The sequence below is a fragment of the Microtus oregoni genome, unplaced genomic scaffold (genome assembly GCF_018167655.1).
Source record: "Microtus oregoni isolate MIOR12 unplaced genomic scaffold, Mior012 000146F_ref0000122, whole genome shotgun sequence".
Lineage (NCBI taxonomy): Eukaryota > Metazoa > Chordata > Mammalia > Rodentia > Cricetidae > Microtus > Microtus oregoni.
Window position 1 is genome coordinate 1,111,477 of NW_024544796.1, and position 16,943 is coordinate 1,128,419.

Below are 16,943 nucleotides of genomic sequence, written 5' to 3' on the forward strand. Positions count from 1 at the left end.
TTAACCTTTTAAACCACTAAGGCTTGAGATATCTTTGCTTCTTAGCTCTTCTCTGTTAAGGGCAGTCCATGTTCTGTCTATACAGTTAGACTGTGCCTTGTGTTGTCTTAATGCCTCAGGACAGGAATAACCTTTAGTTGGATGTCAGATTTTTCTTCGAAAATATATGAGTCAAGCATGAATAATTTATACTTGTTAAGTTGGGTGACATCTGCTAAAGAGTCTGCACATGTGTCCTGTTTGATTCAAAAAGTTAGTAGCATGCATTGTGAAATGTTTGGGCTCCAATAGCAGGTGGATACCTGCATGTAATACATACAACTAGAATGAAGTTAGTAGGCGAGTCACCAATAGGAGTTATAGCAACCACATAAAGTATGAATATCAAGACATAGCATCCCAGGGAAAGAGAGGAAGGAAAGGTGATGGTAGCTAACAATCCCTACTCCCTTCTCTTCCCTGAAAGTTTATTGGTGCTTATTAAAGAGCACCTGTTAAGAAAATACCTGGGTGCTGCTGTAGCATATGTGGTCCCTGTGAGCATAGTGATAGGTTTTTTTTTATTTCCCTTAAAGCTATATGGCTGGAGGTTATAGGTAGTACAGTGTCAGACAACAAGCTGAAAATTGACAATATATAATGCATGACTTAGAGTTAGCAAAAGGAAGAGGATGCTAAAAGCCGAACATGGCTTTCTCCACTGGGGTTCTTCTGAAGACTGCCTTCAGATGCCTTTTAGCCTAGTTTGAATATGTTTTTCATATGCTTTCTATTTGAATCTATAAATGTAAGCTAAATTAACATTTATTTTTGAGTGTTGGGAGATAATTGAGTTTATTTTGCCCTTTGAATTTAGTTATTTGTCTGATATATGTCACTTCTGGATTTTTGTCTTCTATCTTTCAGAAGACTCTAACAATAGAAAACTAGGTAAAACAAATAATAGCCCCTAGAAATCTTTCTGAGCTATTAACATAAATTAAATTTCTGGAAATTTTCACGGTATTCTAGCTCCTCGGTTGCTATATTCCAGGTTATTACTTTTGGATTTTGGACCTTATGATTAGAAACTTGGATCAAGCCTGAAGAATCCATATTTATGCATCTAATGAGCAGAATTATCTTTAATTTCTCAGAACCAAGTTAATCAGTTAAAGAAACAATACAACTCCCAGAAGTATTTGTCGTGAGACTTCAAGGGAGAGTTCGTAGAATAAACCGAAACCTAAATGTAAACATTGCCTTTTGGGGTGCCATACTAACAACTGTGATTTCAAGGTCCAGCTACTGGTCATGTGTAGATTCCACTGTGACTGTATTATATTCTTGTCGTGCTGGGTCTCACTTCAGAGTATGGAATGCATCCAGAGGATGCACACCCCAAGTACAAATGAAATGCTTGCTGATTGAATGAAGCACTATGGAAGGCGATTGGTTAAGTACCAGAATCACTACTGAGTGTCTCCCGCGCATGGATGTCCCCTCTGAGAAGAAAATGCACAAGCATAAGAGACAAAGATCACACTGTGCTTATTTGTGCAGATTTTGAAAGAGATTTATCTCTTTATTCTGAGACCCCTTTGACTTTCATCCCTTTTCATCTGTTAGGAGAAATCCCTTCTCCAGATGGTCCCCTTGGAGGAAGGTGCTAGTGAGCGACCCCTTCAGGTCCCCAAGGAGATCTGGCTTCTAGTAGATCACTTATTCAGATATGCCCGTCACCAGGTAAGTGTGAGAAAAGCTTCTATGAAACTATACAGTGTGTGTGAATCCTGTAGGAAATTCCAGTGCTTCACATCAATGTAGTGCGTTTCACCCATCCAAGCAACCTCCATGCGGCTGTGCTGTCGGACCTCTAAAGCATACAAGCTGAGAAGGCGCCTGAGACCACACTCTGAGTCTGACGGCAGAGCCATGGCCAGAACTGAGAATGCCCAAGGCTTGTGTTATGCACTTTGCCCTGAACAACTGAGTGCCCCAGTCCAATGCCTGTTTTTAGCTGCCCTGTAGCCAAGTACAAATTTTAAAATTAAAACAAACTTCACGCCCATTTCCTTCACATAGCACTGAGTTTTCTTTTAAATCCTATACTGAAACACTAGCCATGCCCGACTCATTCCCTAAAAGAAAGAACTTTCTTTGACCAAATTGAAGGTAATGTTTCTCAGACCTACTGAGACTAATATAACTTGGAAACCAAGTTTTGTCGTGAATGTGCCATTTCCTCCTTTCCTGGCATCCAATTCTGTCCATATTTGATATGGCTGTGATTATGCAGGGTCCACTCTGCCTTGTTTTCCAGAGCCTCAGTGGACTGTCTGGCTTCCTGATCTGGCCATCTAGTCCCTTGCCCTATCAGTTAGAGGCTGACATGTCATTTTTGTACAGGTCATTTTCTTGCTTGAAATAAACGTTGACATGGATTACAGCAACACTAAAGGAAGACGATGTTACATCCATACCTCCTTCCCTACCCGTTAATGCTTGTGCTCCCTTCACATTTCTTCCTGCTGCTCTCCCAGTTCCTGGGCAAGCTTCAGAACTTAAGTGGATGGAGAGCTTGCCTAGGTCCCTTCATTCTGACTTCTTTGGTAGGAGGACCTGTTCCAAACCCCTGGAATGCAGGAGGAGTTACAGCAGATCATTGATTGTCTGGATACCAGCATTCCTGAGACAATCCGTATCCTTTCTGCCCAAGGCTCGGGAAGCTGGACAGATGTGTGGCCAAAGTCTTTTCCCGCCTGCGTTTGATTTTGTGTTTCTATATCGACTTTTGTCATTGTCTTATTACAAGATAGTCACTGACTATCTTGTTATTTTCTCAAGACCTGTCGAGATCTGTTAGTCTCTCTGTGTGGCCTAAGAGGAATCGAGGGGTGGACAACAAGGAGCATGGGACGAGGGATCCACAGCACCAATACTGCTCTCCTTCAGCCAGCTGGTCATTCCTGCTAGCCTTCCCATTCAAGTGCTAGCATAGGGCGGGAAGAAGAATAAGAAAAACACTGACATCCAGTTTATATCCCATCCACTGGGCCCTATCATTGTGCAGGCTGTGCTCCCTGAGTCTCTAGTTTAGTGAAGGGACTCTCAAGGGGCTTTGGGCAATTCTCTACCTACTTGGCTGCAAAATACCTGGACCATTATCAAACTCCAGTCAGGAGCAGTATATCCTAAAAGAGAAGAAAACAATCATCCCTCTTAGAGACTTGAGGAAGGGAGCCAGTCACATGTCTGTCTTGCTTTTCTCTGGGTCCCTCTGCCCTTGACTATGGTAATTCAGCTGGCAGTAACCACTCTGTGGCTGAGGCACTACTTATTTTCCTGGAAGCGCTACCAGAGCCTGTCATCTGTTATGAGCTGTATCAGCGATGTCTTGACTCTGCTCATGATCCTCGTATCTGCAGACAGGTGAGTTCTGCTGCTCTGGGGATATGCCCAGTGCAGGTTTTCCCATAGAGGAGTCTTCAGTTTTACAAAGCTATATGATAGAATGGGCCTGCGTCTGTTCTTCATGACAGGATACCATCATTAAAAGTTAAGACCCTTGAGCCAGGCACAGTGGCACATGCCTTTAATCCCAGCATTCAGGAGGCAGAAGCGGGCAGATATCAGTGACTTCAAGACCAGCCTGGTCTACAAAGCCAGTTCCAGGAAAGCCAGGGATACACAGAGAAACTCTGTCTTGAAAAGCCAAAAAAAAAAAAAAAAAAAAAAAAAAAAGACTGGGAGAGCCAGTGAGATTGTTTGATGGGTCAAGGTGCTTGCCACAAAGCCTGGTGACCTAAGTTTGATCCCCAGAACCAAGAGTGATGATAACAAAGAACCAATTCCCATTAGTTATTCTCTGATCTGTGCAAGCACCTTGCCCCTGACACACACTATAAATGAAGGAAGTTGAAATCCTTGAATTTAGGTACTAGCATTTTCTATTATATTGGAATGTTTTCTAGTTGACCTATTTCTGTTAACAGAAAAACTTAGTGGGGTGGTGGTTACTTGAACCCAAGGGTTGTTTGGCAAATAATTGTAAGGGCAGTTCTAGCTGTCATTACCAGGAAAAGTTCGTAGCAATTGGGAGCCTTTCTTTTTCCTCTTTTCCCTTTCCTTCCTTCCCCTTCTTCCCTTCTTGGTGTGTTTTTCATCTTGAGAATATTTTGGTTCACAATGGCTGAGACCAGCTATGAATCACTTCAGTGAGTGCTGGTAGGAGGGACCCATCATTGCCAAGTAAGATCGTAGAGAAAAAACACTTAAGTTGACAGATGCCTTTGCTGTTGGTGGAAAAGGAGAAAAGGAACAGATGAACACTTACCTTCTGGTGAGGCACTGTGCAAATGGGACTCCGAGGTGAGTGCATGACCTGGACATTAAATAGAGAGAAACCAAACCATACCCACTTCAGAGTTCTAATTCGTCAGGTAATAAATCTACTACTGGTCATGAGTAAGTAATGGAGGGTAGTGACAGGCAAATGGGGCCGCGAAGAGTTAGATTCCAAATTGTTCTTATGGCAGCTCTAAACGCTTATGCCCCTTAAGCTTTTTACCTCACTCCACGCTCCTCTTTAACAAACAGGTCATTTCCCAGCTTCCAAGATGTCATAGAAACGTTTTCCGTTACTTGATGGCATTCCTTCGCGAGCTCTTAAAATTCTCTGACTACAACAACGTCAGTGCCAACATGATCGGTAAGGGGACTACATGAGCAAGTCTGTGCGAGTGTTTGCCAAGAATCATCTGGGAGCATCATGCGTAATCTCTACCGTATTTGATGTTCGGGAATGGGGCAGTCACTTCCCTCTTACTGTTCTTTTTTTTTTTTTTTTTTTTGTGGTTTTTCGACACTGGGTTTCTCTGTGGTTTTGGAGCCTGTCCTGGAACTAGCTCTTGTAGACCAGGCTGGTCTCGAACTCACAGAGATCCACCTGCCTCTCCCTCCCAAGTGCTGGGATTAAAGGCATGCGCTAGCACCGCCCGGCCTTCTTACTGTTCTTGTTCCCTGCACCTTGAACCTTCAGGTTTTGCTTAGGTCAAGTCTGACAATGGGTTTCCCTTTTTCTTTCTCCTACCCTCCAGCTACTCTCTTCACGAGCCTTCTCCTAAGGCCTCCACCAAACCTCATGGCAAGACAGACCCCAGGTGACCGCCAGCGTGCCATCCAGTTCCTTCTGGTCTTCCTGCTCGGGAGTGAGGAAGACTAAGTCTTTTCCTATGTGAGATTCTAGAGGAGGAAGATCTTGGGCTCCTCGTATTTCAGAATGATTTGAAGAGTCATGACACCAAAAGGGTCTACTGTAGGATCTTAAGTTCTGGTAATAGTACAAAGGAAAGCGTTTCTTCACCCCTCCTCACCATATCCTACACAGCAAAATCCTTTTAGGCATATATTTCCAAGCCAAAGTTACCATATTTTGGTGTTTTGTGTTTACTCTTTGTAAAGCAAAGAGGCCTGTATTTATACTCCTTTACCTAGGGGTGTGCTTCCTGCCCTGTTTCCCAGGCATCACGATTATCTTTAATGCCCCAAGGCCTAGATTTTGAGGCATACATTCTAGGCCGACAAGCACTACTTGCTATAACTCAGACTTGTCTCATAACGCACTTTGGACCCACCGTTTCCCCGTGTCACTACTTCGCACTCTGAAGGACACCTAGATGAGACTAGTGACTCCTTGGGTGTCCTCAACCATGAAGCTCACTGTCTACATGTGATTGGTGCATACACTGGTGCATTTCTACTACAAGGATGTCTATGTGTCACTGTACCATTGGCCTTCTCGTGGATCCACACTTGGTGGAACCATATTCCCTTGTCTCGGGTCATGTTTAGTTACATAGTTTTATGGACCATGGAGATGGCATCCCACTGATGTGAGAAAATTACACGAGCGAGGAAAGCCCTGTGAGTACTTGAGGAGTGAAACTGTCCATGCTTGACAGGTCCTGCTTCCTAATTCCCTTTGCTGATTAGTATCGAAACTTGACATGAGGTGTACGTAATCCTGGATGTTTGGGAACTCATCTTCCACTAGAAACCCATTTCCAGAATAATATTTGCATCACAGTCAAACAAGGAGTCCGTGTACCTCAAGTGAGGCCCCATGGACCTTTCTTCCTCCCCTAGACTTATTGAGGGTAACCCTCAGAACCCTTTCTCCTATCTTCAGACATATCAAGGGAATACATTGCCCTCTCTCAGCAGGGCTGACTCTGGGCTCCTTATCTGACTCCTTCACATCAAGGATCGAAAGCCTGCCCTTGGTGCCTAGTCACTATATCCAGTGCTGTGTAAGAGAGGCTGGTCAGTGGGACCAGCCACACACTTTACCTCTCCCACCTAAAACAACTCTGGGCTTTTCATTTTATTCAAGCATTGTGGTGTGGACAGACTTTTTTAAGAACTAATATATTGGCTGGCAAACAAGCCACCACCAGCTACTAACTGCAAACCGCCTGGTAAAATTGGCTTGCTTGGTTCTCTTTCATCAAAACCAATGCAAGTTATCTCATTCTTGCCTCTTACCATTGGGCATACCGAGCTTGCAGAAGGCTGTGTGTATAATCTTGGGTGCTGATTTCATGACTCTTGTAGCATCCGAGGAGAGGGCCAGGGAAACATCCAACATCCAGTGGTTTTCCAGTTCTCTCGTCTCCTCAAAATTGAGCTCTTTGGAGAACAAAAGGTGTGTATCCTGCAGTAGACCGCTTAAGCCCTTCCCCAAATGGGAGTTGAGAAAAAGAACTCAAAGTATTGTTGCCAGCAAACTGAAGATCTTACCTGGGTCAATAGTTGGTTAGTGGAAGACTCAGAACTAGGAGTTTTGTTGTATCTATTAGGCCAGAAAGTAATCACCTAAAAAGCAGATGATAGGAGCTGGGGCAAGGCAAAATGGTCCACAGGGAAATGCCTCTCTTGTGCCCATTTTGTAATATTTTGCCAACCTTGGGTCTTTGGGTGACCAAGAATATGGTTAGCAGGGGCTCTGTGGAGCATGCATGTAATGTCCTTCCTTCCTCAGGCCAAAGCACCAAGTTGCTTCACTGCCTCCACCTTTTGTCCAGCTTGGCCTAGGATGTATATACAGTTGAGGCTTTTAGACAATCTCCAGGTAGGGGAAACAAAACAGATCAGATGGAAGAAACTCGCTTCCCTACCCTGCCTCTCCAGAACCTCAACCTCATATTTCCTCTGAATTAAGGATTTTATATCCAACTGGTAGGGAGGAATCCCTAATTCCTCTAAGGTACTATTTCATTAGTTCTTCCAAATTAAGGATTTCATATCCAATTGGTAGGGAGAAACTCAGCACCTCGTGTCTTCAGGAAGAAATTATTCAAATCTATTGGATGCTATTACATTAGTTCTTTCACTGCTTTCTGATTCTTAATCTGAAGTTCTTTGTTATATTTCACAAAATGTCTCAGTCACTAAGCAAAGCTGCTAGTGGGAGTCTGTATTTTGTGTCATCTTTTTTATTATAATTTATTGCAATTTTTCTGAATAAATATATGTTGTGTGAAAAATCATTGGGACCTTAGTGAGAAAGAACTGAAGGGAGAAGATTTGTGTCACTTGGTCTCACTTGGTTTTTTTGGAGTCCCCATCAACTAACTATACCTGTACATGTCACCACCTAGCTTACAGAGAAATACCATTTAAAATTTCCACACTGGGTCTATTAACTCTCGTTTAAAGTGCTTACTTACCGTGCACAAGGCCTTGCGTTTCATCCTTAGCACCAGGACTACAAAACGGTGGTGGCACACGCCTTTAATCCCAGCACTCGGGAGGCAGAGACAGATGGATCTCTGTGAGTTCGAGGCCAGCCTGATCTACAGAGTGAGTTCCAGGACAGCCAGGACTACACAGAGAAACCCTGTCTCGAAAAATGCTGATTCCATGGATGAAGGTACTTGCCATCAATCCTGATGCCCTGAGTTCATTTCCCAGGAACTACAATGGTAGAAAGAAGGAGCTGACTCCTGAAAATTGTCCTGGGGCCCCTACACATGTTGTGGCATAGCCACATAAATAAAATTGGAGCTAGAGAGATGTCTCAACAGTTGAGGGCACTTACTGCTCTCGTGGTGGACCCAGGTTTGGTTCCCAGCACCCTGACAGCTCACAACTGCTGTAACTCCATCTCCAGGGATCTAACAGCCTCTGCAGGCACCTGCACACATATGGTACATGTACACACGCACACAAATAAATAAAGAAAAAAATTTTTAATGAAATACTTAAAAAGGTGTATTTTCCCTAAGAGATGAGAAACCATGTATTTTCAGACACTGATGAAGTCCTGTACTTTTGGGGCCAGCGAATATCCTTATTTTGACCCTAAGGATTCAGGCACCAGTGAATTCATCTGTTCCATGACACATCCCACCCCACCCCCTGGGATGGCATGTGCAATGGAATCTCACTGTATTGCTGAGGCTGAACTTCTAGACTCACTCAGTCCTCCTGACAGCCTCCCGTGTAGCTAGGGCTATAGTTACACACCATCTTGCCTGGTTGGATGTTGATTCTTAATCCTGTAAATGTTACCGCAAGGTCACATCCATGATCCCACCAGCTCCAGAAGTAGGGCAAGTCCGAACACCCACATTTCAGAGGAGCCCAGTTGCCCTTGGAGCCAGCCTAGGTGGATTAGATGGGCCTCCCAAAGAGCCTGCCTTCACATAATCCATCTTAGAGCTTCTGAAAAGCAGTGTATTACTTAGGGTAATGAGGTGCATAGATTTACAAACACTTTGGGGAGGCTCTGGTATGAGCTCTGTGGCACTTGGAGAGGATGCTCGTCAGCTCAACAGGACACTACTGTGCCCTGGCCCATCCACAGCATGAAGTTGTGGCTTCTGACTTCATTACCCTGGAGACTGGAGAAGCTTCAGCTGGAGGTTTCTTCTCAGCCAGGGCCTTTTTCCAGTTCCCTCCCTCTGTGAGCCTGCCAGATTCATGTGCTGATTCAGTGTTGTTAGGAACCCTTGGTGTGGGGGGTGTTCTAGCTCCACCCAAAGGCTTGGCAGAAGAAGGTGTCCTCTTCTGTGAATGGAGACTGACAGCCAGCAGTTTCTATGTAGCAGGGGGCAACGTGGCATAGCAGGCGTCATAGCTGTCCTTGTCAGAAGTCAGAGCAAATCTGCATCCCCCACCTTCCCTGCTGCTCGCTTGTTATAGGGGCCCTGCTAGAGTCTTTTTGTTGCAAGGCAAGTTGAACAGGCTCTTGGTGTGGTTTAATAATCCATAGCCACCTAGTGTAACTGTAAAAACCCCAGAATGTTAAGGAGAAAGACTTAGTAAATGATTTAATTCATTGTCATTGTACAAATAGAGCGTTTCAGAGGGGACAATGATTGACGTGTCCTGTAGTATGGTGGACAGAAAAGGCTTAAACTTCACAGTTTGATGTGGGTCAATGAACACCCTACATAGCCTTAACTTATACCCATCAGTTAGCATTTCACCCCAGTTGCCTTATCTTGAGTCTCCTGTTCAATCCAGCTTCTGCCACTTCTTTATTGTGAGTGACTTTGGACTAGTTACCCTATAGTTTTCTTGCCTGTAAAATGAAACAAGTGTAATATTGACCTATGTGATATAATCGCATCAGTCTCATCACCTCCTTGTTAAAAAAAAAAAACTGAACAATGTCCCAACTTTCTCATGGTCTTCGAGGTCTGGCATTGTTAAATGGAAAGTACATTAATAAGTGCCAGCAATATTGCGTGCCACATAGAAGTGCTCTATAGATTTCCCACTCCCAGATTTCTGTTTCTATCACACTGACTGTACCTAAGGCTTTAGATTTCTCACTTAATGCTAATAACCTTGTCAGCTAGGCAAGAACCAGCTTGTACTTAGTCTATTCCACTCTCCGTCATCTGACCCTGAGACATGCCAGCCCAGCACAGCTATGCCTCTGTGTCTCAGACCTTATCGGTAGCCCATTTTCAAATGATAATTATTATTTTTAGTGTGGTGTGTGTGTGTGTGAGAGAGAGAGAGACAGAGACAGAGAGAGAGAGAGAGTAGGGCAGGGAACAACTTCCAGGATTCAGTTCTCTCCTTATACTGGGATTCAGGGATTAAATTCAGATTGTCCAGCTTGTGTGACAAGTTCTTGTCACTCACTGGCCCATCTGGGTGGCCCCCATAAACCTTTTGCAAAGTGGGCTTGGGATATAACAAATATGGTGGTATACATCTGTAAACCCGGTGTTTGCTTAGGAGGCCGAACCAATTAAGAAGCCAGCCTGGGTTATATGCTGGGATCAAGGTTAGTCTTAGCTGTGTAACAAGGCCCTGTCTTGATTGATTGGGGTAGTTTGTTTCTTCGTGTGTGTGTGTGTGCTTGTGCACTGTGGTTCTAGGTAGTTGTAAGTTAATTGATATAAGTGCTAAGAACAGAGCTCAGATCCTCGGGACAGTATGTGCTTTTAGCTCCTGAGCCATCTCTTTGGCCACACCCACTCAAATTAAACAAAAAAGAATGAATAGCAAGCCCACCCATGTGAAACACCTGGCTGCTGTCCAACTTTGGGAGCCACACTGGCTACTCTGCCCATTCCTCCCTACTGCCTCTTGCCTTTTAAGGAGCTTTGCCTTATCCTGTGTGCCTGACTTCTACCTCTTCCTGCTTGGTGAGTAAATGCCTTGTTTTGACCTTTGCTGCCTAGACCACTGCTAACTCCTTACCTGAATTGATTCTTAGCCCACAGTGCTACTTTCTATCTCTGTCCTGGGAAAGCTATACCTATTCCCCTGACCACCTTAGTAAAGAAAAGGAGTTTGCCTGTTCCTGAATCATGCTTCGAAGACATTTCTCTGGACTGTTGACTTCCTCATCTACAATTTAGGTGAGTGGTTCTTAATCCTGGCCTTCATTGCCATCATCTACAGCTATGGTTCTCAAAATGTGGTCCCCAAGGACAGCAGCATCAGCAACACCTGGAAGCTGCTCTAATTTTACGCAGCATGTAAAAATGACCACTGCCATAGCTACACTTAAAACCCTTGAATGAGATTGCCCTCTCAAGTCTTAGGCATAAAAAAAAAGCTCTTGAGAGCTTCCTAGGCCATTGGTCCTCACACTATACAGAGTCACCCGAGGGCTTAAGAACTACCAGGAAAACTGGAAGTCACCTCCAAATTGCAGAGTAGGTCTGGGGTGGATATCTTATTTCATGTTCTGTTGCTATAATAGAATACTCAAGGACTGGATAATATCGATGGGATCAGGAATGATCGTAGTGCCGTGGCCATAGACAAGACAAGGTAATTTAAGAGGCATAGATATTTATTTTGACTGACAACTATGGGGGTTGAAGATCTCAGGAGCATGGCACGGGCATCTGCTTGGCTTCTGCTGTGGGCTTCCTGGTTCTTCAACTCTTAGCAGGAAATAGAAGGAGGAGACATTTAGGAATGACAAAGGACTGAATTCGTTATATGTAACCCATTCCCACAAGAAAAGCATTAATTTCAATTATTAAAGGCTCTGTCCTTATGACCCCCATCCCTCCCATTAGATCCTACCTTTTGACACTGATATGACTGGGAAGTGAGCCCCAACATTAATTTTTTTTCCTGAGGACAAGTATGTTTAAAGCCTAGCAGGGGAAATGGCAAGCATTTGTATTTCTGACAAGTTCTTGGGTGTTCTAGTTTCATTTCTGTTGCTGTGATATAATATCCTGACAAAAAGCAACTTAAGGGATAAAGGGCTTCTTTTTAAGGGAGAAAGGGTTTATTTTAACCCACAATTCAGGCTGGAGAGATGGCTCAGAGGTTAAGAGCACTGGTTGCTCTTCCAGAAGGGCCCGAGTTCAATTGCCAGCAACCACATGGTGGCTCACAACCATCTCTAATGAGGTCCGGTGCCTTCTTCTGGCCTGCAGGGATACACGGAGGCAGAATACCATATACATGATAAATAAACATCATTTATTAACCCACAATTCTAGCTTCCAGCCCACCACTAACAGGAAGTCACAGTGGCAGGAGCCTGAGACGGTTAGTCACATGACATCCCTACTCAAAAGCAGAGAGAATCTAATTCATACATACTTGCATGCTTGCTTGTGCTCAGCTCTATTTCTACTCTGTTACAGTTCCAGATCCCCTGCCTGGTGAATGGTGTTGCCCACAGTGGGCAAGGTCTTCCCACATCAATGATCAGGCACTCACCTAAGACATGTCCACAGTCCAACCCAATGTATTCAAACCCTCATCGAACCCCTCTTCCTACGTGATTCTAGGTTGTGTGAGGTTGACATCAGAGCGAGCCATCACAACAGCGAAAGCTGAGGCTGATGGACCAGAGACCACACTGGTTGCCTGTTGGCCTCCACAGAACAATTATCATTACCTAGTTCCCAATTGCCCTGTCTACCCCACCCCCTGCCGTAATTCCTGTTCATGGGGATGTCTACATTAATAACGCTTGTTTCAGAGGCTCTGAAACCTTTATCTCCCCACTTTAAAAAAAATTCTTTATAGTTTATTAACTTTTTTATTTTATGTGCATTGGTATGAAGGTGTCAGATCCCCTGGAACTGGATCTTCAGACAGTTGTGAGCTGCCATGTGGTTGCTGGAAATTGAACCCCGGTCCTCTGGAAGAACAGTCAGTGCTTTTAACCACTGAGCCGTCTCTCCAGCCCCTATCTCCCCAGTTTTGATCCAAGGTATCACTACATAGACCAGGCTAGTCTTAAAACCAGCAGCAATCCTCCCACCCTGGCCTTCTAGTGCTGGGATTGCAGATGTGTTGCGCCAAGTCTAATTCACTTCGTGGAGCAAGCTACCCCATGCCTAGGTTTCCTACAAGCTAACTGGTGTTCCATTCTGTGGAACTAGATCTCCTAATCAGTCATTTATGCTTCCTTGTGCCCATTAAGCCTCTTCTTTCTTTTTTCTTTCTTTGTTTTTCAAGACAGGGTTTCACTTTGGAGCCTGTCCTGGAACTAGGTCTTGTAGACCAGGCTGGTCTCGAACTCACAGAGATCCACCTGCCTCTGCCTCTGCCTCTGGAGTGCTGGGATTAAAGGCGTGTGCCACCACCGCCCAGCCCATTAAAGCCTCTTCTCCATCTAAACCAGGACTGACCTTTTCTAAACAGTTCTACTCTGCTCATCCATCAATCCCTTTCATGATATCTTATCATTTGCCATGGCCTTAGCACCACAGTGATCCTGACCCTAAATGTCTATTTCGAGCTCATCTCTCTTTTTCTACCCAATGTGTCAAATTAGTTGACTGATATCTACCTTTGAAAAACCCACAGGCATCACAAGCTTCACATGTCCAAAATGGACTCCTTATCCCAAATGCATTTATTTCTGCCCAGTCCCTATCTCCTATCAGTTATCTCTCAAGTCTGAGTATGCTAATGCCACCATCCGATGCTTAGCTTAGGCTAAACATCCATGTTAACTTTTGTTCATCCGTTTCCTTCCAATCCCACCTCAGTGTTGGTACCACACATTGATCTTTCTCACTAGTCCAGGTCACCATAATCCCTTGGGCACACCTTCTTACCTGGTCATTATCTTTCTAATTGTCTTACTCTTCGGCCCACCCTATAGCAGACAGCATGACTTAAGACCACCAATCTCTCCACTCTCCTGAATTCCTAATTAATGGAAGTGTTGCAGTAGGTCAGATCTAAAAGAGAAAAAAAAAACCTTAAAATTTCCCAAGGTATACCAAGCCTTGAATTTGGTGGCTACTAAGTCTATGTGTACCCAAGAATCATCACCTGGAGACGGTTCAAAAGCAGGTATGTGTACGTGTGTGTGTGTGTATGTGTGTGTGTGTGTGTGTGTGTGTGTGTGTGTGTGTGTGTGTGTGTGTATTTACTGGAATGACTTACAGGCTCCAGTCCAACAATGGCTAATTGTGAATGGAAAGAACAAGAATCTAGTAGTTGCTCAGTCTCATAAAGCCTGTGTCTCAGCTGGGCTTCTGTGTGTGCTGGAATTCTGGAGAAGCAGACTCCAATGCCAGTGAAGGAATGCCTGTGCTGACAAGGGGAGGGCAGGCAGGTGAAGCTTTAACCCTTCGTCCTTCCATTGTCCTTATCTAGGCTTCCAGCAGAAGGTGTGGCCCATATTGTAGGTGTGCCTTCTAGCCTCAAGGTCTGGATCAAAGGCCTGTGTCTTCTTGTCTCAAGATCCAAATCAAAGACAACCAAGAAGAGCCATCACAAGTGAGAAGCACTGCTCTAAAGTATCCAAGAGCATTTCATGACCAGGTCAGGATTACATGACCATATTTTGAATAATTCTACCCTGAAATATCTTAGTCATTAACCAATAACCCTTCTCCATTACTGCCACTCTGATCTGGCATTGTTCGTTTACCCCTTTTAGTGAGCTGCGAATTCTTTCCCAGCTCAAGTCTTTGTACATAATATAGACTAATTCCCTCTTCCCATTTCAGAATGCCTCAGATCCCAGCTTGCTGTGCCTAATACTAGCTCTCCATGTTGTCCCATTCACGTTCTTTCCTCCCATTCTTTGGCTTTCTTTCATGGTGTTATGACTGACTAGCCCTGTGTCCATCACATGGGGTTCTATGGACCTCCTGTCCACATCCAGCTGATCCTTTACATGTTCCACTAAGAACTAGAGAGATAGGAAATGTTACTGGCTTTTCATGTAGTCTCCAACATGAGTTCAAATCCCAGATCTGTCATATTTTATATTTTAAATATATATAAAATTTTCCTTAGGCAAAAGTTAATTGACTCCCTCCTCATTCTCTTCTCTGGCTTAATCTCCACGTTTTCACCAGCTTCATTGATAGATAATTGGCAAATCAAAATTTTTATATATTTAGTTCACTTTATATTGCTATAACCAACTACCTGAGGCTGGGCGCTTATCATTCGTACAACTTCATGTTTGGATATCTCAGTTGGTGCTGGAATCTGCTCAGTTCTAGTGAGGGACTTCTGGCTTTAGCACAACATCATGGACGGAGCACTGCAATAGGAAGAGATCACAAGAGGAAGCAAGCGTTTCAGGGGCCCGCTCTTCTCTTTTAACGGCAACCCACTTATGAGAAGTAACCCAAGTCCTTTGAGAAGTACATTAATCCCTTTCAAAGACAGCATCCCCAGTGATGACTAGGTTCCACCTCTTCAAGATTCCTGCCATCTCAACACTAGGGACCAAATTTACAACACATGTCCTTTGGCTTGATACACTCAAAATATATCCAAACTGCAGTGATCCCACTCTTAGAATAGAAGCAATAATAGTCCTCCCCTCCTTACAGACTTGTGATGATGCCAAACTCAGTTAATATATTTTAAAGGCCTAGAGCAGCCCCTGGTAAACAAGTGCTCAATAAATGGCAGCTAACCTAATTATTCCAAAATGTTCCATTGGTTTCCATACTCGGACCCCTCTCCTGCTGCCCTTCAGCTCCCGACAGGTACCCATCCACTTTGTGAAGATGTCAAAGCCATCTGGCCGATGCCACCCACTCAAAGAGCTGCCCCTGCACATCCCAATGTCTCTATCTTCACCCCACCCCCTCTTTTCTGCCCTGTCTCAGAAATAAGTTGTGTTCTTCCTTGCTGAAGTCAACTCCTCCATCTATGCCTTTGATGCTTTCTCCATCCACCCTTGCCAGACTTTGTCCTGTCAACCATGATGTGTCCTCTCACACCTTCAATAACAGTACTATATTTTGATAATATTTCTTGGGTGTCTCCTTTATGTACTGTTGCTATGCAGAGTGCTAGAGTCGTAGAACTAAACAAGACAAAGTCCCTACTCTGATGGTGCTCTCATTGGCCAGGTGGAGCAGCTGGAGGTAGACAGACGTGCACACCGTTCACAAAGCAACTGCAGATCATCACAAGCCCTGTGGAGAGACCGGTGCAGGGTGAGCACAAGAGGACACAGCAAGAAGACTCGCACAGGGAAGGCGTCTTAGAGGTTGTAGCTGTGATCTTTCGAAATCCCCTGGAGCCAAAAGATACCTTATCTGTATTTGACCTGCAGTGACACAATACCTACCACAGAAACCAAACATTCAGGCTCCAGGTGCGAAGATTATATCTCAACAAAAGAAGGGAGGAAAGGTCCTAAGGCAGAAAAACAGCTGGCCTGTTCTGAGGACAACCAGGCAGAGCCCAGGGACAGGGAGGTTGTGCTGGACAAGAGGTAGTTGGGGACCTAAGAAACCAAGGAAGGACAGGAGTTTGTTTGATTTCACAAGCAACAAAAGCTATGGGTGTCCCTTGTCAGAAGGCTGATGTGGTGATACCTCCCTCCCCCTCGCCCCTCTCTCTATATATGAATGTTTCTTTCTCTCACAAGAGCTATAATGGTGCCATACTGTCATATTGCATTTTTCATCCCTTCTGGCCTTGATAGTGGTCTTAGAAACTTATGATGGGGATACTGCTTTATCCCCATTTCCACAGTCAAGGCAAGGCTCAAAGAGACTGTAACTTACTACTCCACTAATGACGGAATAGAATATGTTCCTGAGTACAAATTGGACTAATAGAAGCAACTGTTACCTCCACTACTGTGCTGAAAACGAATGTAGGTGTGTGTGCTTCCCTTGTTAGGATAAAATACCTGAAATAATTAACTTAAAAGGAGAAAGGGCTTACTTAGCTCTTGATTTGGGAGGTTTGGTCCATAATCATGTGACCAGATTTTTTTTTGCCTTCTAGTGCGGGTGTCAGAAGGCAATGGTGGGAAGTTCACGGTGGGACAAATTCTCTATGTCAGGACAAAATGAGGGGATAGGTGTCCTGCTAGCGCTTTGAAGTGCATGCTCCCCACTTATCTAAGGATCTCCCCTACTAGGCCCTACCTCTTGAAAGTGTCAAAAGCCTCTGTTGCAGTTACTTTTTCTGGGGAGTCTGTTTACCCCCAAGACATACAGAACAGTGATAGACCAGAGAGC

The 16,943-nt window shown here is 44.3% G+C and overlaps 1 protein-coding gene across 4 annotated transcripts in view; it reads left to right on the forward strand.

The window, feature by feature from the left end:
* Positions 1-15,871, forward strand: part of LOC121444892 (inositol polyphosphate 5-phosphatase OCRL) — a 64,484-nt gene extending 48,613 nt beyond the window's left edge. For 2 of the 4 annotated variants that reach the window (XM_041646816.1, XM_041646819.1), the window contains 5 exons: positions 1,609-1,725; positions 2,596-2,680; positions 3,284-3,411; positions 4,579-4,690; positions 5,079-7,528. In XM_041646816.1, coding sequence (XP_041502750.1) covers positions 1,609-1,725; positions 2,596-2,680; positions 3,284-3,411; positions 4,579-4,690; positions 5,079-5,203 — 567 coding nt within the window. In that variant the 3' untranslated portion in view covers positions 5,204-7,528. Of the gene's footprint in view, positions 1-1,608; positions 1,726-2,595; positions 2,681-3,283; positions 3,412-4,578; positions 4,691-5,078; positions 7,529-15,818 lie in introns of those variants that run through there. The other 2 variants (XM_041646817.1, XM_041646818.1) reach the window with 2 other exon arrangements.
* The last annotated feature ends 1,072 nt before the right edge of the window (positions 15,872-16,943 follow it).